The 24451-nt window shown below is 50.6% G+C and overlaps 7 protein-coding genes across 7 annotated transcripts; 4 read left to right on the top strand and 3 right to left on the bottom strand.

Annotated features, from left to right (window-relative positions):
* Nucleotides 1-921: 921 nt before the first annotated feature.
* PFICI_09459 (uncharacterized protein) lies at nucleotides 922-1944 on the top strand (the record flags this gene model as incomplete). Its single annotated transcript, XM_007838040.1, has 2 exons — nucleotides 922-1094; nucleotides 1155-1944. The coding sequence occupies 2 exons, from the start codon at nucleotides 922-924 to the stop codon at nucleotides 1942-1944; spliced, it is 963 nt and encodes a 320-aa protein (XP_007836231.1).
* Nucleotides 1945-3438: 1494 nt separating this feature from the next.
* Nucleotides 3439-6150, bottom strand: PFICI_09458 (V-type proton ATPase catalytic subunit A; the record flags this gene model as incomplete). The annotated part of the gene is made up of 5 exons (XM_007838039.1): nucleotides 3439-4446; nucleotides 4570-5183; nucleotides 5249-5404; nucleotides 5464-5521; nucleotides 5716-6150. 5 exons carry the CDS (start codon nucleotides 6148-6150, stop codon nucleotides 3439-3441), a joined length of 2271 nt encoding a protein of 756 aa, XP_007836230.1.
* A 1364-nt stretch (nucleotides 6151-7514) lies between these two features.
* On the top strand, nucleotides 7515-8748 carry PFICI_09457 (uncharacterized protein; the record flags this gene model as incomplete). The annotated part of the gene is made up of 3 exons (XM_007838038.1): nucleotides 7515-7682; nucleotides 7795-7928; nucleotides 7995-8748. 3 exons carry the CDS (start codon nucleotides 7515-7517, stop codon nucleotides 8746-8748), a joined length of 1056 nt encoding a protein of 351 aa, XP_007836229.1.
* A 189-nt stretch (nucleotides 8749-8937) lies between these two features.
* PFICI_09456 (uncharacterized protein) lies at nucleotides 8938-12218 on the bottom strand (the record flags this gene model as incomplete). Its single annotated transcript, XM_007838037.1, has 5 exons — nucleotides 8938-10885; nucleotides 10937-11019; nucleotides 11073-11166; nucleotides 11222-11787; nucleotides 11868-12218. 5 exons carry the CDS (start codon nucleotides 12216-12218, stop codon nucleotides 8938-8940), a joined length of 3042 nt encoding a protein of 1013 aa, XP_007836228.1.
* A 3132-nt stretch (nucleotides 12219-15350) lies between these two features.
* Nucleotides 15351-17075, top strand: PFICI_09455 (uncharacterized protein; the record flags this gene model as incomplete). The annotated part of the gene is made up of 2 exons (XM_007838036.1): nucleotides 15351-16741; nucleotides 16856-17075. 2 exons carry the CDS (start codon nucleotides 15351-15353, stop codon nucleotides 17073-17075), a joined length of 1611 nt encoding a protein of 536 aa, XP_007836227.1.
* A 1103-nt stretch (nucleotides 17076-18178) lies between these two features.
* PFICI_09454 (uncharacterized protein) lies at nucleotides 18179-20896 on the top strand (the record flags this gene model as incomplete). The annotated part of the gene is made up of 5 exons (XM_007838035.1): nucleotides 18179-18185; nucleotides 18532-18568; nucleotides 18626-19058; nucleotides 19136-20553; nucleotides 20614-20896. 5 exons carry the CDS (start codon nucleotides 18179-18181, stop codon nucleotides 20894-20896), a joined length of 2178 nt encoding a protein of 725 aa, XP_007836226.1.
* A 1402-nt stretch (nucleotides 20897-22298) lies between these two features.
* Nucleotides 22299-23162, bottom strand: PFICI_09453 (uncharacterized protein; the record flags this gene model as incomplete). Its single annotated transcript, XM_007838034.1, has 1 exon — nucleotides 22299-23162. One exon carries the CDS (start codon nucleotides 23160-23162, stop codon nucleotides 22299-22301), a length of 864 nt encoding a protein of 287 aa, XP_007836225.1.
* Between the last annotated feature and the right edge of the window lie 1289 nt (nucleotides 23163-24451).

Raw genomic sequence — 24451 nt, 5'->3', positions numbered from 1 at the left:
TCTCATTGGCTCGTATTAAGCTTCTTCTCAACTTTGTTTCGTTTCCTTGTCCTCTTTCGACATGTCGCCCGGCTCTCATTGGTTGGATCTGGCATCTGCGGCCTCTGTGGCTGCTGGACACAGAGATTGAGCACGTTGCCAAGCACCTCAACACCCCCAATCACGGATCGATCTGTTCCCTTGGGCAGTCCCTGAGCAAGGAACAGAGGTATGGAATGTGGCTCTCGGTCGCCCGGGAGTGTTCTGGAGACTGGACGGAACAATGGAGTTGGACAGGCTGCGGCCTGGAGATCATCCACCTACTACTTGCTGCCCTCGAGCTCCGATCCGAGCACAGGCAAAAGGAAGGGGCAGATCCAAGACGGGATGAGGCGTGATAATGCTGCTGCTTGGGTGGCATGGGATCCATCCATCCATCCATGCTCCTCTGAGGTCGGCCACCAGCCCTTCCGTGACCCGCATGACCTCGATATTTCCCTTCCCCCCGTATACTCTTACAATGTTTGGTCTTGGCACTTGGTCTTTATTGCTCGCGTTTCCTCGACTTGTTTTGCGGATTGGTTCTTACTCTCTCCTCCTCACCCTCCTCAACAACCATTCGTGTGTCTGTATCCGAATTCGAACCGAAAAAGCGCTGGTCTGCTTCGAGGGATCAACGACTTTCACTTTACTCTCCTTCAGGACAAAACAACTTTAATCTAACCAATTTCTTTTCTTCTAATTTACGGGACCTTCCCTCGAGATCTTCATTCCTCAACTATAGAAACAGCTAAGCTAGTCTTGCTATTTCGTCATATCAACCGCTCTTTATATACTTCGCGACTGTCGTTACTACAACTACCCTACGGTTTCGAATTCACCATCAGGAACAGAGAAAAACGAAGAGTGTGTCAAATTTAATCAACGTATTCTACCGACAATATGCCTTCCTTCACGAAAATTGCCAGCATTGTGGCTGCTGTGATCAGTGTTGCCAGCGCCCTTCCGGCCCAGCCCAGGTTCACTGAGATGCAAGAAAAGATCTTCAACGTCATGAAGCGCCAATCACCTGCTGAACAAGCACTGGGTCTTACTGATGTCGATGTCCTACAATTGTATGTACACCCCTTGATCATCCCTCATTCATGATAGGTCACTGACACGCAACAAAATAGTGCCCTTACCCTCGAGTGGCTCGAGACGTCCTTCTACCAACAGGGCTTTGCCATGTTCCCTGATGACCAGTTTGCTGCTCTGGGCTTGAACCAGCAGCAAATCACTGACCTCAAGAACATTGGTCAGACGGAGCAGTCCCACGTGCAGTTTCTGCAGAGTGCCATCGCTCAGGCCGGTGTCCAGCCCGTCCAGCCGTGCACTTACAACTTTGGCTTCACCGACGCCAAGTCCATGGTCGCCACCGCCAGTGTGCTCGAGAACGTTGGTGTCTCTGCCTACCTGGGTGCTGCACCCATCTTGGCTGATGCCAAGATTCTCGCCGCCGCCGGCTCTATCCTCACGGTCGAGTCGCGCCACCAGACATTTATCCGCGCTGCTGGCGGCACCACGGCTGTGCCTCAGCCCTTTGACACGCCCCTGGGCCCCAAGGCCGTCTTCTCCTTGGCCGCACCTTTTATCCAGTCGTGCCCGGCCGGCTCCAACCTGATCTTGACGGCCTTCCCGGCCTTGACCATGACCACAGCTGCGCCTGCTGCCCCCGCCGTGCTCGCTGCCGGTACCAACATCCAGGCCCAGAGCACAGCAGCAGCCGGTGCTCAATTCTGCGGCTTCACCAACGCCAACATCCCCGGCGGTACCGCCTTTTCGGCCTTTACCCAGGCTGGAGGCTGCGCTTTGCCTCAAAACCTGGCCGGCATCACCTACATGACGCTCACCAACGCAGCCCCCAACACTGGTGTCATCAGCGACGACATTATTGTCGCCGGACCTTCGGTCTTGTCGCTCTAAAGGAGAAGCTGTCTCTTCTCCTCCCTGGTTGATGTCTCCATCATTCATCAACAGAGCCAACAAGCCAAGATGGGAATCATGAATGTGGCTGTGACAGATCCAGAGACGAGTGGGAAGAAGATACAAAAGACGAAACAAGACAAGAAAAAAACACAGCACCGGTCTATCTACTCGGTCGGTAGCTCGTATAGTACCACCCAGTATTTAGATTCAATAAGACAAACCCAAAGAGGCTGTTGTTTATACTTTTAGTTTCTCCCCTTCTTGCATCTTCTGCCCTGCCTTTGGAAAGAAAAGGTGGAAAACAGTACCCCATTCTGGGAATGGGGTCTACTGAGAGTCTTCACTTCTTGATATTGTACATATTTGTTTCTTTTTTTCTTATGTCTCCTTATACTCATCCAAGTTTCCTTTTGGGATCTACTATCAGTCCCTGATGAGTGGACTAATGGATCTTTCATTTGTTATTGTAATGTCAAAGGATGCGGAAGAAAGAAGGCACATTTGATGCTTGATGATACCCACATTGTGTATTAGGATAGAATTATATGAGCACGACAGACCATCTCGGTCTTGTGTTCAGCAAATCACAGACTCCAAGGGGAGGAAAAAAATGAATCACTCTTACAAACATTTCTCTCGAGTCTTCCACCCTACCTACTGATCACAAAAACGACCGCTTGCTCGTGATGCTCTAAACACAAAACCGGCGAGAAATCATCGGAACACGGCAAGTGGATTATCTACAGACCAACCAAGAAAATAGTAGCACGGATCAAGCGGAAGTATCAACGTCGTCATGCCTTGAGAAAAAAACGGGCAAGGACAAAGAATCTCTAGGCCCTTGCGCAGGTAAAAAAAAACCCCCTTCCTTGGGGTGTCACGTTTGATGTTCGATGGATCGACCAGGTTCCGGCTTGGCAATAACCAAGAATAATGACCAACGGGATTAGAAGGAAAAGAAAACAAATCAGATTAATGGTCCAAAATACTAAGATGGGAGAAAATCAGGACGCAATCAATATGAGAAGAAATTTGTTCTTGTTAAAATAAATTATTATAAACCGCCATATGGTATTTTATTCTGGTTCGTTTCTGTAGCGCTCATTCTGCGGTTTCGTTCCCAATGTGTCAGGCGCATGCACCCGTACACATATCTAGCGAATAGATCTAGCCATTATTATTAAACTCAGGTATGCCTAGATCTGGAAATCGAAATAGTACTCTTGTGTTAAAACAATCTCATTTATTGTTCATTATGCTGTTGCCCAAAAAATCCAGTGGCCCTTATCCAGGACGTGGTCACTGAAAAGAATAGAGATGACTTATGGACAACCACAGTTGAAACATAAGATGTAAAATAACATTGATTGCACAAAAAAGGGTTCCTTAATAATCTTATCCCCGGATCCTGTCCCCGACGCTCACAATCTCGTCTATGTTCCACCTGCTTCTCTCAAGTTTATAAACACCAGCATAGCATCTGTCAACCCTTTACTCGTCCATCACTGCAGCAAACTTGTCCAACATTTCTTGCTGAATCTGTTCGTACTTCTTGCTCACTGCCTCCTGGCCATCACTTGGCTCCTCAAACTTCAACGTCCGCAGCTTGGCCTGCAGATCGCTTGTAGCATCACGGACCTTGTTCCAGCTCTGACCTTGGGCAATGGCCTTCTGTGCCTCATCGTGGAAGCCCATCATGAGCTTCATCATCCATTCAGTCTTCCAAATAGGGCAGAATTGATCATAAGTCGAGTAACCATTTTGCTGCAGGAAATCTTCCTTGAGAAGGGTAGAGAGATCCAATGTGATCTTGTCAGGGTCGGACAGTGCCGACTTTCCGACTAGCTGAACGACCTGATCCAACTCTTCGGAATCGGACAACAGTTGCTTGATACGGTCACGGAGCCGGGGGAACTCGGGGTAGTCCTTTTCATACCACTTGTCGAGGATGGTGTTGTACTTGCTGTACGACAGCGATGTGTTGATGGAAGGGAAGTGCTTTCGCTGGGCGAGCTTCTTGTCGAGACCCCAGAAGACTTGCACGATACTGAGGGTCGAAGATGTAACAGGATCGGAGAAATCACCACCGGGAGGACTGACGGCACCGACGATACTGACACTGCCCTCACGCTCAGGGGAACCGAGAGCCTGGGTCTTTCCTGCACGCTCGTAGAAACTGGCCAGTTTGGCACTGAGGTAGGCGGGGAAACCCTGATCTGCAGGCATTTCTCCCAGACGACCCGAAATCTCACGAAGAGCCTCAGCCCAACGAGACGAAGAGTCAGCCATCATGGCAACGTTCATGCCCTGGTCTCTGAAGTACTCGGCAACGGTGATACCAGTGTAGATGGAGGCCTCACGCGCGGCGACAGGCATGTTTGATGTGTTGGCAATCAAAGTCGTTCGCTTCATGATGGGCTCCTTACGGCCCTCGACTTCGATCGACAGCTCTGGGAAATCCTTCAAGACTTCAGCCATCTCATTACCACGCTCGCCGCACTTGAACATGTGTTAGCGATTTCATCTTCGTGTGAATACAAAAAGGTACGAGCAGCACATGGGGATGTGTATGCTCATCAAGCAACCCAAAAAAGGTAAGAAACAGGACGGGAAGTTACATACTCCTACATAGACGATGACATCGCTGTTGGAAAACTTGGAAACAGACTGGGAAATGACAGTCTTTCCGCAACCGAAAGCACCAGGAATAGCGACTGTACCTCCCTGGACACTAGGGAACAAGGCGTCGAGAACACGCTGACCGACGATGAAAGGCTTGTCGGCCGAGAGCTTCTCGGTGGTTGGTCTGGGGACACGGACGGGCCATGTGTGCATCATGCCGTGCTCAGTCTTGGTGCCGTTGAACTCGATCTCGAGAATCTTCTCGTGCACTGTGTACTCGCCCTTGCTGGCAATCTTGGTGATGGTACCCTTGGCGCGCGGGGGCAGCATGATCTTGTGCACCTTGATGAAGGAATTCTCGAAGACGGTACCCCAGACATCACCGCCGGCAATGTGGTCGCCGACCTTCATGGTAGGTGTGAATTCCCACTTCTTCTTTCGGTCGAGAGCAGGAGCAGCGACACCACGGGGAATGTAGATGCTCTGTGACTGTTCCGAGATCTTCTCGAGGGGACGCTGGATACCGTCGTAGATGTTGTGCAGCAGACCGGGGCCGAGCTCGACGGACAGAGGCTTTCCGGTGCGCAGGACGGGATCACCGACAGTGACACCAGCTACGATGGTTGTTAGTAAAGAGCAAAGCTGGGAGCTCGGTTCATGTTTGTTTTTGGTAACATACCTGTCTCCTCATAGACCTGGATGGTACATTGGTCACCGCTGATACGAATGACCTCACCAACGAGCTGATCGTGTCCGACCTTGACCAACTCGTACATGGCAACTCCAACCATGTCCTCGGCTATCACGACGGGACCGGAGATGGAGAAGATCTTGCCTGTACAATGCGTGAGTTATTTGTTGCAATATGTGTCGGTGGGCTGTGGCGCTATTTACCAGAGTCCAAGGCATCGCCGTCAGCGTCGCCATTTGTCTTCTTCTGCTGCTGCTTCTTCTGTTTGATGCGTCAGTATAGTGAGCTTATTAATGGGTGTGCACAGCTTCGCATCAAGAAAGAAGTTGGCTGCGCGGATGCACCAGACAGAAATGCTGTGTTTCTTGTTGCCTGCGCGATGGGTAGGAAACAGCTGCGAGATGCATGCAACTGGCAACGAGATGACGATGGTAGTGAGAGAGGTATGTACGTACGGGTGCCATGTTGACCGTCTTTTGTGGACTCGTCGGCCTCTGTGCAGCTGCAGCTTCAGCTTGGGCGTCGTCGGCAAGGGGAATAGGAACTGTAGGGGTTGGGGGTTGTGGATGTTGTTGTTGTGGTTGGCGGTGCTGGGATAGCTGAGGAGTTGAGCTATTAGTGGTGGTGTTGAAGCTCGATGCAGATGCGGCGCTGCTGCTGCTGCTACTGCTGCTGCTGAGTTCCTTGTCGTCAGAGGTCGAGGTCGGAGAGGTTGGCAGCGGCTGCGTGAGAGCTTGGACAGCTGCCTCCTCCAGCCGAGCGAGCGGCGTGGCTACAGCAGCTACTGCCTCTGCGCCAGTGGCAGGTGACGCAGGTGGGCTCTTTGCTCGATTGACCAAGTCCACCAAAGACGGCCGAGCGTGGAGCCTTGGACGAAGCCCGAGCTGCATACAAGGATACTTCTTTCGACTATTCTTGCTGATGGGCAGAAGACGCGCAGCATGCAAATAACTCTTAGAGAGAAAGAGCCTTGTTTACCTATTTCATGTTACAACAAAAGAGGGAACAGAAAAAGGAAGAAGAGGAAGCGTGTCGACTTATCCCGTTTGTCAATGCATTATTGCGCGGCACCAAGCTGCTGCTGGGCTGGGGGCTCAACTGGTCCGGCATTGGCATGGGAATTGGGCTCATCTTTTCCAGTTAGGATCACCTGCAATCCGCCCTGTTTTCTTGCAGGTGCCTGCCTGTCTGCAACCCGCCGCCCACGTCTTTCCCCGCGCTGTGCTGCATTAACGCTGCAGACGCCAGTCAGAACGGTCGCTTATCATGTCACCTTTGGTACAAGTAGTATCTTCTTAGTAGGCATGGCAACCCCGCTAGGTACGAATAGATGCTGTAGTAATAATATAGCCACAAAAGGGAAAAAAGAGAAAGGCAAGCAAAGTGTATTCGGGCTATATGTTAGACCCATACACTATGCCACAATGTAAATTGCGGTGAAAACCAACTTGTTTGAAAAAAAAGTATCAAACATAAATACACTCACTGTCCACGAGTATTTGGAATAGAATGAATGATACTGATATTGAATCCGGTACAATATTTAGTGGAAAGGGTCAAAAATCGAAAAAAAAGAAATAATCATCTAATGATCCGAGGCGGGCTCGATCCGCCGACCTTCAGTGTGTTAGACTGACGTGATAACCAACTACACCATCGGACCTCTGATTGGTTGTTGAGAGATGCAGTTTATATCAAATTATACTAGTGTCACAAATACCCACCAAGGCAGATGCACTGTGAACAACACGGTCAGTTGAATTATCGTTCACGGAAATTTTGTTTAGTAGAAAATCCACGATCGTATATAAATGAATAGACGTCTTCTTGTGGCTCTGCAGTCTTGAGTGTACCATTTAAAGATTGGCTGGCTCTTTTGGAAGCTTCTCGGTCAAATGAGGGGCTCTGATTTCATGAGATATCGTCCACGACCCTTTCCATGACACTTCCTGCCGAGCTACAAATTCAAAGCTGAAAACCGTGCAAGTCTTTCTTTGTGTAGCAATCAATAATAAATAAGATAGTGACAGCCGTTTATTTGTTATCGTCTCCAACAGCAGATTAGCAATCCCCAGGTACGGATTCGCCCGACCCGCAAACCCGCACTCCATCGGCAGCTACCGAGGAAACTCTATTTCGGTAAAAGACCTCGACAGCTGCGGGCTTATTATTATTATTATTATACTGTGATCTGCCAATTTTCATACTCGATTAGTTCAGCACGATCCTTTATATATCGTCACAATCGATAATCATGCCCAAAGCTGCTGCCATTCCCATCATTGACATCTCCGCCGAGGGTGTGGACGAGCTCGATATTGCCAAGGCTTTGGTGGATGCCGCAGCCTCATATGGCTTCGTCTATATCAGAAACACCGGCAAGGACATTGCGGCAGAGCAGGTTCAGAGCGCATTTGATATTGTAAGTGGCAGATGCTCATGTACATGAATATCAGTGCCCCCAAGTGCAGGGCGTCCGAGTTACCAGCTTGAAGACAAAACTTTATATCAAATTTTCTAATTCCGTCTCACAGTCACGTAAACTCTTCCTCGAGACTCCCATTGAGGAGAAGCAGAAATGCAGCATTCAAAAGAACAACCGGGGCTGGTCCGGGATGCACACGGAGACTCTAGACCCCAAGACACAGCGCGTCGGCGACTTCAAAGAGTATGTGGTACCCCATATTTTCCCCCATACTCAGGCTTCATCTTGGGACACTGACACGCAAATTAGAGCCTTCAACTTTGGCCCCTTTACAGACGGCAAGCCAGATCAACCGCTGCCCTCGACACTAGAGGCTGACCAAGCGACCATTGCGGCGTTTCGGGCCTCCTGCAGCGCCCTGTGCCAACGTATCCTCTGGCTCTTTGGCGTAGGCCTGTCGGCAGACCCGCCGAGCTTCTTCACGGCCTCGCACTCGGACGCCCGGCCGTCGGGCACGATTCTGCGCCTGCTGTACTACCCGCCGCCAGGGGATGCCACCACGTCGTCGGCCCGTGCCGATGACGTCCGCGCCGGCGCCCATTCCGACTATGGCTCCATTACCTTGCTGTTCCGCCTCGCGGGCCAGGCGGGTCTCGAGGTCCTGACGCCCGAAAACGTCTGGGCGCCTGTTCCCGTGGTGCCGCCGGGCACCGAGGCCGATCCCGCGCCACCGGTGCTGGTCAATATCGGTGACTTGCTCAGCTACTGGACCAACGGTCTGCTTCGCTCCACGGTTCACCGCGTTACGTTTGACGGTGGAAGTGGTGGTGTTAACGGCGAGAGCAGCACTGGGCCGCGGTATAGCATCGCCTTCTTCTGCCACCCGGCCAACGACACCAAACTTGAGCCTGTGCCGAGTGCAAGAGTTCGTGAGTTTGCCGGCAGTTTGGACAGCGCCAAGGAGGGCAACCCGTATGCTGAACGCAAAGTGCTGACAGCAACGGAGCATTTGCAAATGAGGCTTGAGGCTAGTTATGCAAAGTTGTATGAGAAAAAGGACTAGACGAGATGATGAAGAAGCTTGGAACAAATTGATCATAGCAATGCTTCTGCAATATCTAGCTCATTAAGTATCGTGCATGCGTTACAAGCAGTCTGGGAGCACCAACCGGACTCAATCTATATGTAAGGGTATATTCAAATGCATTCCGTTCAACTCCGAATAATGCATGCATATTCGTTCTCTCGTTCATCATGCCAGTCCCAGATACCGAGCCCTCCACGGGTCCGGTCCCCCTTTCCTGTAAGCTCTTGACTCCATGCTCGTAATGTCTTCCAAAATCCGCCAGTCATAGACCGAGATCCACTCCCGCTCTCCATTTCTGCATGTCAACCCGGCGACCTCAATCGCCTTGATAAAATCTCGAGTTGCATCAGCCCTTCTTGAATCAACCAGGCAGAGTCTTTGTTCTCTTCGCTTAGTGGCACTGTTGATAGACCCAGGTGTTGGGCTACCAGATCTCGGCGTGCTCGCCGCTGAGGAGGATCGAGATGACGCCTGTCTTGCCCAGACCTCTGGGATGGTCTGAAAACCAAAGATGCCGTGACCTTTGAGGAGATCATCAATCCAAGCATACTCGCGTATGCAAGGAGATAGCAGGAAAGCACAGCCTTTAAAGGCACACCTTTTCTTGCTTGCCACATGGCGGCATCTCTCCACAACTTGCGATTCATCTTTCGACATTGTTCCGTTGCCAACAGCGTTCCTGCCTTTGCGTGGAGTTCTTCCGGAAGGTGACGACGGAGGCTCGTTTGCGGTATAAAAGCTTCCAGTCACTGAAGATGGAAAGTGCCCTTCCACCGGTGGTGTCGCCTCCAGTTCCCCAATGCTAAGCGGAGGCGACACGCTACGACCAGACCTGGTTGACCTCTGGGAATCATTGGCATCTCTAGCACCAAGTGGCTTCCTTTTGGTAGTCTGAATGTCTCTATTTTGCGTGTTTGTCTTTGGTTTCTTCGAAGGCGATGTCACTTCCACTGCCGTTGAAGACCGTTTTCGGCTGCTCGATCTTGTGTTTGGGGCCGTACTACCTCTTGCTCCAACATTAGTAGCAGCAGTTGCATGAGTAGCCGAAGATCTAGGCGGCGTGATCAAGCCCCGCTGCGGCGCTACAGCCGCTGGCGTGTCTTCAGGTCTGACGACGGGATTTGCTTGTACCTGTTCGCCCTCGGCTTCGGAATCGGTGGAGGCCACGACTGAAGCTGTTTGATTTGTAGAGATAGTCGAAACTGTGGACTGGCTATCATAGGCCAAACATTTTCTCTCGGGGTCTGTTGCTTCAAGCTTGGCTAGCCACAATCGCATCTCCTGACTGTCTTCCATTTCGGGCTCTTCCACAGCATCATGGGCAGCTTCCTGCAGCTGAACGAAAGAAAGAACATCTAGAAAGTCTCTGTCTAGATGAATCTTACTGACCTGGGGGAACCTCATTGTCCACATGGCCGAATTGGGTGCTTTATCAAAGGAAAAACAGTAGATGTCGAAGACGGGTGGATCGGAGAAGATAACCGTCGGCCGATCAGCGTTTCCGAGGCCTCGAAAATCGAACTCTGAGGATGTGTGATCCTCTGGCCGTACCATGGGAGGATTGCAGTACTGTCGAAAATATTTCAACTGTGTGTCGTTCAAAGTTACGATATTTGTGACAATATACTTGGGCTTATGGGTTCTCGCCTGCGCTTCAGTGGGATTGTCCAAGCATGCCAGGAAGAAGTGCGTATACTTGAGGTTCTCGATCTTGGAGCTTTTTGCCGTTCTAGCATCGTGCGAGGCACCGATGACGGCAAAGTCTCCGACGTCACCGAAACCTTTGATATATGCCTTCTTGAGCTTGATGGCACACGATGCATAGCGTTTCTTTTTACGGCCAAAGGTGAAATAAGGATCATCTGGCTTCAGCACCAAACCCTCTCCACGAGCTACAATGCACTTTGCAAAGGCTGCTAAGAGCAGTCTTTGCGCGTCTTTCCGGCGAAAGTCGATAATCTGTCGCTGAATCAACTCAGCATGGCCTTTGCGGGTTGTGATCAGCTTGGTAAGCCGTTGAAAACGATCTGAATGTTGCATGCCGAGAAAGGATGTACCATCCAGCATTAGTATGTCGTAGTATATAATCATAAGATGCTCATGATCATGGCGCCTATTATCAAAGTTGAGTACAAATGCTTGCAAAAATTGACGCGTCTCTTACTGTGAATCTCCAACTGTTCCCAAGAACGCACCAGATCTCGATACGTGTTTCCGAATCTTGTGAAAAGGGAGTATCTTCCGGTCCTGGTGGATTGTGAGTATCTTTTCAAAGCGTGACTGTGGAGATCGAACCTTACCCTGTCACTATACACCACCAGCTCACCTTCCAAGATGCACCCTTGCTTGAGTGGACAGGCTTTCTTCCCGATATTCAACGATGCTCGAATGGCGCTGCACGCTCGTCAGCTTGGTACACACAATATTCCACGGCAAGAGGTGCGCATACGGATGCAAGTTTTTGCGATCTTTGGTGCTTTCCTTTCCACTTTTGGAGTAGATCTTGAGTTCCTGATTTCGGGGTTTGCTCAGATCAATATGAATCTGGCAATATTCGCCATCAATCTTCTGCTCGCAGCTCACTTGGCGTGTTCCTATCATGCCCACGCAGTGCTTGATACTGTGAGCCTTGTACCAGGGTTGTCGCGCAACCTTGCAGCCGAGTTTGATCAAGTTCTCTGGTCTTGAGGCCAAGCCGCCTTCGCGTATCAAGGAAATAGCCGTTGCAAAATCCTCGCGGACAGCTAGAGCCTCGGGTAATCTGTAATCATATGCTTTGATCACAACAGTCTCGGGCATCACAACGGGTGCAAAGTCCTTGAGGACCAGCCGGGTGAACCACTTGGCATCGCGGGCAGTGAGGCGATTGTAGAAGTCGCCAAGGCTTATTGTCTGGCCATCTTTGTTACGAGAAGCCTGAACCTCCTTTGAGCTGAATTTGCATCCAGAGGCAACATGATGAAGAGCTGCATCAATTTCTTCGACTGTAATCTCCTCTAATTGCTTAGGGTTCGGCTGCGCCAATCGTCAGCAGGCGTGCATGAAAAGAAAGTATTGCATTTGCGACAAAGTGACGAATAGGAAGCAGTGCCTACCGTGTTTGTCAGTAATTCTTCGACACAGTCTGCTAGATCTTTGTCGCTGCTGGGGAGAGTGTTGTATTCTTGTAGCACTCTCAATCGCGAGATACCCAAGCCCATTGCTCGTGAAATAATACTTTGCAGCCTGTTCACTTGTATGCCATAGACGCGGTCTGGGCGGTTGCCCGGAAGTAGCGTGGAGAGAACCGCAACGCCATTTGTGCTGGGCTCATCTAGGAGTTTGCGATGTTTGTGAAACCAATCTTCGACAAGCGCTTTGTCTGGACGTTTCTGTGCCCTTTTGGAACGAGTTTCGTCGTGCAAAGTCTGCAGCAGGTCGCATATATATCGAAAGGGAAAAGGCATCTTGAGTCTCAGTCACCTAGACGCGTCACACGCGTCTAATCATACCTTTGAATACGCAAAGAAAAAGCGGCGCGGAACGCAAAGTATGAGGATGAGCGCGGGAAGATGAGCAAGATTTTCATGTTGCTAGGCAACAGCTACAAAAGCTGTGGTACAAAAAAAGAGAAACATGATATGTGATGTTGCCTTATTCCTTTGTCTTCATGGGCGTTTGCAACAAGACCATGGAGTGGCCGTGAATGCATTGAGTGGTGTGCTGAAATCAGGCAGGCGCGAGCAGCTGACACTGGACAGTCCGAATTGGGGACCCAGTTGAGTCAAGTCCCACATGCTTGCACCAGACCTCGTTCAAAGGGTCACACGTATTGGCATGCAAAGGTTATGCTTCCATTGAGATTCTGGAGGATAACCACACTGCTGCCACATGCAAGACACATGGCGGCAGTCCTGAGACATACCGAGTCCATTTTTGCGTGCGACTGTTGAGCTTTCGTGAACATGGCAGACCAAGAGCCCCTACCAGTATAGTATACTGGCTGCCGGGGCTACGAAGTTTCGGGATAGCGCAGTTGGAATACCTTGAAATAACGTCATCAATCAAATCAAATCAAATTGGCAAGCTCGGCATTCATAACATCATGTATGCTGAATGAATAGAAAGCACAATCGCAAGACGGCCATGCATTCTTTGCCTCTTTATAATAGAACCATTTCACCACTTTGTACGAGTGTTGTCGACTTGTCGCTGTGTTTTCCCCAGTGCCACGTCGGTAATGTGGCTACTAATTGTACGGCTGCGTTGTTCGTGCCGCACTGCCCCAGGCTTGCCAGGCCCCTAGCAAGCCCAGCTCATCGGGCCATTTTACTTTGTTAAAGGCGGGACTTAAGGAGGCGAGCTGGGGCGCGCTAAAAGAGGCAACGTCAACGCCATTTTACATGCCGTGGTCTAGATCAAACCAGTGTATCCGTAGCAACCTCCCAAGCCAAGAGATCATACAGTTAGTTGTAGGATTTGTTGTGACATGAGCCGTTAGGAGCGTTGCTGGAGGACATGTTTCCTATGCACCCTCAATATGTCATGTGCAAGCCACATTTTTTGCAAGACATGCAAAAAGCAATACCACTGAATGTTCTTCAAGCTTGAGCAACATGCATCACTCAAAAAAAATCCAAAAGCGGAGCAACTAATATATGTGGGATCATGCAACGCTTTCTGGGCACTGACGATACCTGGATGCATTGGCCAACGAAGTTGACAACGTCTTTTGGTAATAGGTTCGGGACTCGGGACGACTTCTACCCAGGCTTTTACCACTGTTGCTCCTTCTAGTTTGATTGTTTCGAGGAGTGCTTGAAATGTTGACCAATGTCCAAAGTTACAATAAATGTATCGCCATGTCTTTGCATTTCCGAGGGGTTTGGAAACGAAAGACTTGGCTTTCTAGAGGGTTCGTCCGATCTTTTATTATTCTTATGCAAGTTGGCTTTAGCCGATCAATCCCAGCAACTACGTACAGTACTATAGAGAATAAGGTATTCTGTAGGATAGAATCTCTCGGGCCGTCTGTCATGTCACTTGCATTCAATCTTTGATACTGGGGAAAGGCGTTTATTAGTATAATGACGTATGATCCTACCTCTTTTGGTTTATCTGCTCTGGAATTGGCATCATTTCATTTTGTTCTATCTCAATAATACATGTAGCCTTTGACCGTAATGGTGTTGATCCCGGCTCTCTTGCATCCAATGTTTATCATACTGTTACCTAGGCGTTGGAGGCGGTCACACGCGATGAAAAACCTCCCATGGTCAGGAGTCGGAGAGTGTGAGAGTACATTGTACATGTGGACGATCCTGCAAACTGCAAGGCCAACGCAATTGGACGAAAGCGAGGCCATCTGGCAGGGAGCTCCCTGTCTACTATGAGCGGTCCCTGACAGCTCGCCAGACAACCCAAATTTCCCGCGCAGCACCTTGGCGACCCCTCCAGTAGGTACTGTATCTATCCGTTGAGAAGCTGCACAGAAGACTAGTCTGAGCATCTGGCACCTGGGAAACCAAAAGGCTGCCCGCAGGCTCTGCCCCTGAAGAACTTTTCCCCTCTGTCCAATGCCACTGAAGTGGATGCTGGTTGCTTGGTGGAGTGGAGCACCCTCGTGGACAGGGGAGGGGTCCTTGACGAGGAAACAATTGGGAATCAAAACAGCAGAGAGTTGGAGAGGTGGAAGGAAACGAAATGAGATGCTCATTACTCTGCTTTAAAGCAACTTCGAGTCCAGTCTCACCCCCCGGATCTTTTATCCTTTATTTTCCAAAACCCAATTCCCGACGAGATCGTTATCGGGGCTCGATCTAGTAGTCCAAAAATTCTCCACAAAGACCGTTACCACGTAACTGTTATACTCTTCCCAATTCGCGTGCGCCTTGTCTCTGCTTGCACTCCTCTCTACCTGGTCCGCCCAAAAGCCCTGCCCTGCCCTCCCTGGCCTGTCTGGACGGGTAATGGGCTCCATTGGCCCTCGTCAGCCCGACTCGTCCTTCCAATTGCATGCGCTCACTCCTTGCTGAGCGAGCTGTTGGCAAATCCACCTCCACTGGAGGAGAGGAGGGACCTGTCCAAGCAAGGCCCACATCGAGCCAACCGGCCAAGCTTCCAGACTTTCCCAGCAGCCAAGCACCAGCGCCGGCCAGGTTCCGTCAGCAGAAAATCATTCAGAGACCCGGTCCCCAATTTCCCACAAGCTCGACAAGGACTTGCCGCCCCGGACATCACCATCTGCTTGTGTTGCTGATGGCTGGTAGTGTGTGGCGGTCTTGTTCCTTGTCCCCCTACTACTCCTTTCCATGAGCTCAGGGCAGCAATTGCAAATTTGTCTGATTACTTCTCTTTCCAACACTCTCTTCAATGATTATAGACATCTCAACGGCATAGCTCGTACACTCTGCGTCCGGCGCAACAACACCTGGAGACCTCGGCATCGACGCGCCCCAATAAGCGCTCCATCCACTCATTTAAGGCGACGGCGAAGACTTCGACCTCTGCTCATTACTCCTACACCTGTCTCAGCCCGCAAACTGCTGCTGCTGAATCACTCGTTTTCTTCAAGCAGGCCGCCTATGCCTCCATCATTCATGGCTTCCGGACAAGTCCTCCGGCACCGCGGTCTTTCCAACAAGTCCGTCTCTCTCGACGCCCTGCTTGCAGATTTTAACTCTGATGCAGGCGAGAGCACCATTGTCGCCGAGGATCAATCTACAGAAACCACTGCCCCGTTTTCTTCACCGCAAGTCGGCGAGGGTGACGATTCCTCCACAGACGGCCAGGGTGAATTTATACTTCGGCCTTGGAGGAGCTCTGCGCCGCCAGTCTCCACGCCGCGTGAAACATTTGAGACACGGTCAACGCGATCCAGCTCGACAACTTCTAGGCACGCAAACCGCCTTTCCTTGACTCTGCCTGTTGCACCTGCAAACAGTCTGCCTTCGCGGCCAGCACCCACTCCGTCGATCCCTCCAACCCCCACAGAGACAATTGGATCGGGGATGGCGTCGCCAGCGGATCCCAACGATTTCATAGTAGCAATCGCTGCACAGGAGCGGCGCGTCCTGGAGCTCCGAGAAGAGCTGAATCGCGCAGAGGCGGAATTAAAGACCTTGCAGACAAAATGGAATTCGAGCGAGGCACACAAAATCAGAGCCTCTATTCGGAAACAGGAACCAAGTCGTCGCCCAATTCCAGGGACTTCGGTCTTGCCAGGCTCAACCGAACGCCCGTCAGGTAGACGCAGCCTTGATATTGAGCGCAAAAAGGCTTTGCTCATGGGCAATGGCACACCACGGGAGTATAAGAGAAGAGTCATGCGTGGCGGGCATACGCGAACTCTGTCTCTACTTTCGCCTACCAAATCCGAAAACGACTTCCCCATTCATAACGACTTTGATGCGCTAAGATCCCCGGATGCTGTGCGCAGTGTAGAAAACTTTACGCCTACACAATTAAACAAGCGTGCCACATGGGCACCCAGACAAACATCACCGCCTGGTGGAGTGAAACAGATTGCCGAGGACTTTAGGCAAGGCCTGTGGACGTTTGTTGAAGACTTGAGACAAGCGACTGTGGGTGATGAAGGAATCTCGGCCACCTCAAACAGGACCAGCGACTTCCAGAACCGGTCAAACAGGAGGTACACATCAGATCAGGATACGATCCGTCCTTCCAGCGCTGTTCGAGGTCGAGTCCCATTCCCTCCCGACGCCGAGGTTCAAGTAGAGACGCCCAGAAAGCCTTCGCCGGGTAGTTTTCAAGATCGCATATCGCAGCACCAGAGAACGCAGTCCAAGTCTGACAGCAAAGCCCGAAAGCATTTTTCATGGACACCCTTGACCTCTGACGATTTGGGAGATGATGACTGGTCCAGCTGGGACTCACCGTCTATCAAGACAGCGAGATGGAGTGGCAGCACTGTCAATGGCGATATCATCCCCGCCATTCCCGAGAAACATGACGACACCGAAACCTTCTTGTAAGTCTTTCTAAAAGATCGCTCAAGTGAAGACAGTTGTTTTGGGGATGAAAGCCAGATGCAATCCTTCCTTGAGCAACAACTTTTCAGATGTTAGATCTAACAATACTACAGGCGGAAGAAGCGTTCCAGCAGCGATCTGCGATCTTCGTCGCCTCACTCGGAGGACAAGCTTGGAGAGATGCCGTCTTCCCTGCTCAACACTCTTGCGCCTAGCAACATCAAAAGATTTTCAGCCGATTTCATCAAGGAGTGGGAGAGGAGCCTATCACCACCGGCCGACGAACCGTCCATCGAGCCCAACTACCAGGCGATTAAGGACAAGGCTCACTGATCCGTTTTTATTGTTCTCACCAATGTGCTACCTCCATTGTTGCATGCAAAGCTTATGTCGGTAATGGATATTGGAATGCCTTTCCGGAAGACGCAAATGCATGTTTGACACGCCAATGACTGGCATGTCTGAGCGCTGAGGAATCGGTTTAGTCATTTGGCCTGGAATTGGATTTATTGTAATGATAATGAATACGAATTATGTTAGATGATAGAGGAGATTAAAAAAGAATCATTTGCATAATTGCCGCTGTGGTAGGTATAATACCATGCACTTGCACACATGCACACTTTTCGAAGCCTCGTGATGTCTACAGCATAGCTTTGACCTACATGGCCAGGCAAATTATCTGGGTCCAGTTCTAAAGTACATCAGTGGAAAATAATCCTAACAACTACGACTGTGCCTGATTTACCTTTGCATGACCATTTGCATTTTCTGGACTTGGACTATATAATGTAGATACTAGTAGACTTTGTGGGCAGTTCTGCAAGCTAGGTATGCAAATAAAATAGTGCAGTGCGCATGTGGCGGTGCCTGCACTCTCTCACCTTAGGGAACGCCCAAATGTGGCTGCGCCAGGCACCGGCCCCCCCGGTCTGTTTGTTTAGCGCCATTTGGAAACGGGGGGAAGCTCCAGTCGGACCAGAGCGCAGCTTGCCTTGCTCCTAACTAACCCAAACCTCCAAGGGTCTACGATCGCCAGTAGTGAACCCGCCCTGGTAGTTGCCGCATTCTGGGTTGAATCCGAGAGACCACAAATCACCCCTCTGGCGGCGCAACTGCAACTTCGCCGCAAGCTTCCCAAGAGCTGCACCTCTCTTCTGTCGTTTCCATTGTTGCGATTTCCTGTCAACCCATCAACGGTCCCAACGTTGCTGCTCCAGCCTCGTTTGTGCTTAGGCAAACTGGCATCCTAACCTCTGCTCCTCCCACCCCCCATTCGGCTCCAGGTCACTCACCGTTTGTAACCGTCCTGGACATTTGAGCTGCGCAATTTCATAAGGACAATTGGCATTCCTGCCGGCATTCTCTTGGCCTTTCGACCTTTGACTTCTTTGATTGACGGCCCGGCTTGCGTCAGCTGGATACTTGATTCCAGAATGCCTTGTAAGTCAAAACATTATTCTTTCGCAACCACTCCTTTGCTGCATGTGACCGTCAGTTGAATCCACTGCCTGTCACTCATGAGACCTGCATCTCGCCACGGGAGCTCTGTTGGGCTTCAATGGCTTAATATCACGGCAAAGAAGCCCAACGAGTTGTCATCAATGAGCACCAGCAACTATTCCGATCCACCACTCGACATACTTCCCGTCTGCCAGTTCCCCACGACGGCGGAAGCTGAACACACGATCCCACCCCTCGCCATGACCAGCACTGAAAGGATTTTGGACGGCGCAATATTTTCTTTGGTCATATGTCTCGGGCCGTTAACTGACATTATCTGCAACAGCTCTTCTCGAGGATAACTGGATCAATGATCAAAACCTGTAGGTATCCCATGGACCTGTTCTACTATATAGCATGACAGCTAATGATGGACACAGTACCGCCCCGATAACCCAGCTCGAAGATACTTCCATTGCCGTCGATGCATCCTACTATCTCCAGCAGTTTCTCGATTTTCCTCCGACCCACGAGCCCCTACTGCCTGCACTTGGTGGACTGACTGGTATTGAGACACACATCGAGGCCGATCTTGACTCTTGGAAACAGAACAATACAACGCCCTTCTTCATCTTCAATGGTCAGCCGGTCGAGGGCCAAGATGCAGTGACGGTCCAGCGCGGAAAGACCGCCATAGCCAAGACAGACGAGGCCTGGAACCTGTACTTTAGGGGCGAAGCGAACCAGGCTGTATCGACCTTTGGCCAAGACAGACGAGCATTCCCAATCTCGAATCTATTCCCACTTCTGCAGCGTCTCTTGAAGAAGAGGGGCCTGCACTTCTTGGTCCCGCCTTTCAATGCCTCGGCACAGGTAAACAAATGCCCCCAGCCAATCTTTTGTAGTCTGGGGTTTGCCCCGTGAGGAACGTATGACTGACACAGCTACAGCTCGCCTACTTTGATATGTTCGACTCGGAACAGTGCTCAGGTATCCTGGGTTCGCAAGAACTGCTACTGTACCCGATCAAGGACTACATCATCAAGTCTATCGACTGGGAGGCTGGCTCAGTCAAGCTCACCTCAAAGAAACTGTTGACTCAGAGACTCAGCTGCAGCGAGTCTATGCTCATCGATGCGCTGTTGATGATTGGCAACTCATTCCTTCCCCCATTTCCCCCACTACTCGAGATCAGCGCACTGTACAGTGTCAACGATGCTGCCAACATGCTACGCACGGCTGAGAAATCAGTCGCTAATCTCTGCGGATCTTTCAATGATGTTCTCAAGAGAACAGACCCGACTTGGCTGACCAAGTATCGCAAAGCTCGAATGATGATTGAGCATTTCATTGCCATCGACGAAAACGGTTCCGTCCGGGTACACAACTTCGATACGCTCACTCAGGACAATTACGAATATCTCGGCTATCAATTGCCCGCCGAGCTCTTTCACTATCTCAACACTGGCTTGATTAGCGCTCGTTTGCCAGGCTGGATCACGCACGGCCAAATTATGATTCCTCCTACATTGGATGGAGTAACGTCTGAAGAGTATAAGAAGCTAGTCACGACACAACTCATTCATGTGCGAGAGCAGACATTGCGCCTCGTGCTCCCGCGTTTGAACAGAGGAATCTCGTTTAAGCCAATCTTCATGAAGGTCTGGTACAATGACAAATACTCTCACACGATCGAGCCGACTCGCAGCGTGAGCAATCGTATCCTGGATCAAGTGAAAACCTGGAGTGTCAATGATGCCACTATCAAGCAGTCTTTCCCGGACGCGGAGCATGGCTCTATTCGATTTGAGCTCAATGCCCTCAAGAATGACAACTTTATCAAGGATACAGTGGCCAAGGAGAAGAAGGCAAGCATCGAGTCTGCAGACTTGATTACGTCATTGACTATCTGGCGTTTTCTACACATTCGTGGCTATGTAGACGATGACCATCAGCTCACTGCCTGGGGTGAGGCTCTGGTAGCGTCTTTGGACGCCTTGGCACCAACCATCAAGGAAAATCCCGACGACGGCCTTGCCGACTCGGTTCTTCTGGCATTTGAGCTCTTGCGTTACGAACTGCTCAACACGCGCAACCAGCATTCGGAGCTTAATGGGCTCCCAATGAACGGTAGCGAGGAGGACAAAGCAAGTCTACTTTTGATCAGTAGATGCGCAATCCTGCTGAAGTTGCACCACGAGGCTAATGGCTACACTGGCCCGCTGAGCAAGAACTTTTTGCACTATCGAACATTGAGTTCCTCGATCCGAGAAGCAAACCGTGACCTGATCGAAGGCATCGTGACGTCAATGTTGCTCTATGCGGAGAGTCAGAAGGAGCGTGAAGATTACTTGGAGATCAGCCAACGGTAAGTTGTAACCCAGAATCAAAGAAACGAAAAGGGACACAAGACTCATTCTGAATTTAGGCTTCCATTCCTGATGGACAACGATGTAGGTCTTGGCATTGCTGTCAAGACATATCTCGACGATGTCCACCCGTCGGAGTCGGCAGACCTCAGGCAGAAGAAACTGGATGAGTTTCCTTCGAAGTATGTGCCCTTTGCCACGAATTTCTTCAAAGACTTGCAAGTGTCTTTCGCATTCTTTGATGCCCTGCATGCCGGTATCAAGACGCTCGGCGACAGCCAGGCATCGATTGATCAAAAAGTATGGGCACGAGCGGCCGAGTATCTTCAAGCCCGGCGTTAAGCTATCTGGGACCCTCCGTCGTTTCTATAGAGGAACAAGTCGTTCCGACGCGGTTCGCTGTGCTGCACAAGGCCTCAACCCAAAAGATCCTCCAAATACTGTAGTAGGATCTCAAACAAGGTCGATTATCTGAGTCGACAATGTTGACGGAAGGTGAGCAAAGCGAATGTCTCCAAATTATGCGAATGAATGCAAATACCAAACATCGAATATCGAAGCGCACGGCTGCAACTGAGCAGCTTGATCTGTACGCAACGCACCACACGAGCGTTGCTGGCGATGTGTCGGGCTGGATATAGGCCTGGAATCGGGGCGAGTTGTGTCTAGCATCTAGAGCTACTCCTGACTTGAAAAGGCGTTCAGGCAATCACGAAAAGCAAAAGTTGATACGAGTCAATTGATATCTAGCAAAAGGTACCAATTAGGTGGTCATTGTGATAGACTCTGTACACCACCTCTCGAGGCATTGTGCTGTACGGCCTTATTGTAACAATGAAATAAATGAGACTGAACTGGACTCCCATGACGATATAGTGAATCCTGTTTATCAACTTAGAGATGTTTTCTCAAGAGTCCTATACTCGCTGCTTGTGTCACAGGAGCATTTATAAGTATATTAAACTTGCATGTTGGAATTTTTCTTGTTTTATATCAATAAGTGTGCGCCTATACATTGTGTAACTGTTCGTCTGGCGCTTTCCTTTAGGAATAAGCTATGGGTATCCTGCAATAACAACAATCTTGACCTCTGCAAAAACATCAAAGACGTTGCTAGATATTTGCAACATCTACATGTGGAAAGAAGCGGACATTTCAAAGGCGCCATCTTGTCCGTGTAGTATGTACCACTTCATGCATCCAAAGCCACAGGATATTGGCTTCATTAAAGGCTTGACTCAAGCCCGTTTCTCCATCTGGATTACAGGATTTTGTTTCCAGCTCATCTATACGTGGAAACACCAAAGTCATTTCTTTGTTGCACCCAGAGGACGACTCTGTGCGGTGTCCACGATGCACTTTCTCAATGCACTATTTTCCAAATAGTTTCACATCAGTATAAACCGCAGAGACACAACGTCTTGCGTGATCTGGGACTCGATCTGATGTCTCTGGGGTGTTCCCAATCAAATCCGCTGTTGCTCGTATTGGTGATCAAGGCACACGTGAGGCTGCTGTCGCTGGACCGTAGATGGACATTCGTTCGAAATCAATGTCGACGCCCTCCCTCGTTTGTCCAGGACACTGAACATTTGCTGCCGGCGAGAACAAATTTTGCGCTACCCTCCTCTTCAGTGCCTGTCCTCGGCCTTTGATATATGCCGATTTCAATCGTCCCTTCATTTAATTCGTTCTGGGCCCGGCCCGGTCGTTCGAATCCGGCCCCCCCATTTATTTCTCATCTTTAGTCCTTGAGCAGTCGATTCACTCTCTCTATTCGGCCCATGGCGCCCTCGAGCCTCTCGAGCCGATTCCTTTTCTCTTCGTCTCGCTTCTCCAGTACCTCCACGCGCTCCTCGAGACGTGCCCGAGCTTTGCGCTCGGTAGCGACCATCTCGTTGGCTTGCTCGAACAAGGTCGCCGACAATTCTTCCACCTCTTTGGACGTTTCATCCAGCTTGCCCTCGGCGGCCAGGCGCAGCCCTTGCTCTCGCGACAGCGCTTCCAACAAGTCGTCGGTGCTGGGCGCCGGGCTCGGGAGACCGGATTTGGGGCTCATGAGCGGGAGCGCGCCCGTGCTGAGCGACGCCCGCGGTCCCCCGGCCGTCGAGTTCAGGTTCTGCTGCTGCTGCTGCGCCGCCGCCGCCGCCTTGCTGCGTGGGCTCAGGAGCGCCGAGATGCGGCTCGCGCCAGCATTGAGGAAGCTGGCGCGCGGGCTCGTGGCCGAGGCGGTCGAGAGGGCGCCTTGCGACTGGGACGGCGTATGCGATCTGGGCGGGTATTGCGACGACGACGTGGTTGCCGACAAGGCCCCGGTCGTGGTCGTCGTGGTGACGGTCGTGTTGGTGGCCGACGAGGCGGCGCGCAGCCGGGTCAGCTCGTCTTCGTAGTCGGCCCAGCGGTCGACGGCCGCGGCGGCCTTTTGGTTCAGCAGCCGAACCTGCGCCTGTAAGTCGGCAATCTGTTTCTGGGCAGCGAGCAGGGCCGCAGTTGGGTCGGACGAGTTTGAGGACACCTCGGACGAATCCAACGAGGTCCCGCAGTTCGGGCAGCAGGGTGCCGCCGCCATGGTTGGTGGTTGTTTCTTTGGCGATTGGCTCACGGTCATTCTGGAGGTGACAGGAAGGCCGAGTGCCATTTGGTAGGATATAGTAGTTATAGTACTTTTTTTTTTTCGAGTATCGCTTCCTTTTGCCTTTCGCTTTGACGTATTATTATGTATATGGTATGATTCAGTAGGTGTTCTTGGTGCTCGGAGTAATGGTGACACCCGGAGTTCCGCTCTCGTAAGTAGTAGTGACGGTATATACTGTGGCCACGCGAGCAGTATTTCGAGTGGTGAGTAGTCCTTGCAATGTTTCCCTTTATCCCAAGAATCCAATCCGGTTCGCTCGCCGTGGGAGAACAAATTACTGGGTATGCAAATCGTATCGTCGTGAATGAGTAAATGAGCAAAACCAAAAGGAAGGAGGTCTAATGAAAATCAAAGTTGAACCGGACACCAAAGAGGCAAGGCGACAGCCAACAAAGAAAAAAAACTGAATTAGGATCAAGAAAGAAAAAAGGTTGGGCATTGGAGTCTAAAATCCAACCCAAAATCCGCCCTTTTTTCGTGTCCAAGACTCTCCAACCTTCTTGTTGACTGGATTGGGAACAGCCGCCAACCATCAATCAATTGGAAGCCTGAACTGGAAGAGGGAAAAGACGCCGTGCCGCGCCTCCAAGGACAGCTAGGAATACATTAGCTGCGCCTCGTGTTGTTGAAGCAGTGGACGTTGTTGGACATTGATGCGCCCCCCGCCACGCTGAAGGGGAGTAAGAGTACAAAGTACGTAGCTTGAAATAGCAGGACCCTTGGAATGAAGACAATGAGTAATGTAGTAGCAAGAAAAAAGGCCGCGGATTTGACATAGCCTCTCTTGTCCCAGGGTGGTAGGTAAACCGTTGAATTCAGGGCACAAGTGCCGGGGGGCCCCCATGATTTCTGAGCTGGCCGTGGTACCAAAAAAGAGCAGGTGGGCTTTCAATGATCAAATTTCCCAGTTACCTAAAAATAAGAGTGGGCTTGGCTTTCATTTGTTCAAGGGCCTCCATCGTGAAGTTTCAATAACGTTGACGAGTTGCATTAACGTACTTGACCTTCTACCTTGATAAAGTAGTTTCAACTTGCAGAATCATCAGCACGTCAAGATTCATCATGGTTCATTCAATGTATCCATCAATGCTTGTCAAGGCTTTACGGGTAGCACAGGCACGGCATCCTTGACCACCCCTGTCACATGTACGCAGCAGCAGTATTGTCCGTTTTATCCCAGACGCTTACTACGAAATATATAGTCAACCGTGCTGAGAAGACTCGTGTCACCTCTTCGGGAAAAGGTTACAATTGCTTCTCAA

The sequence above is a fragment of the Pestalotiopsis fici genome (assembly GCF_000516985.1).
Source record: "Pestalotiopsis fici W106-1 unplaced genomic scaffold PFICI_Scf_6, whole genome shotgun sequence".
Taxonomy (NCBI): Eukaryota; Fungi; Ascomycota; class Sordariomycetes; order Amphisphaeriales; family Sporocadaceae; genus Pestalotiopsis; species Pestalotiopsis fici.
This window is presented reverse-complemented; position numbering and strand designations above follow the sequence as displayed.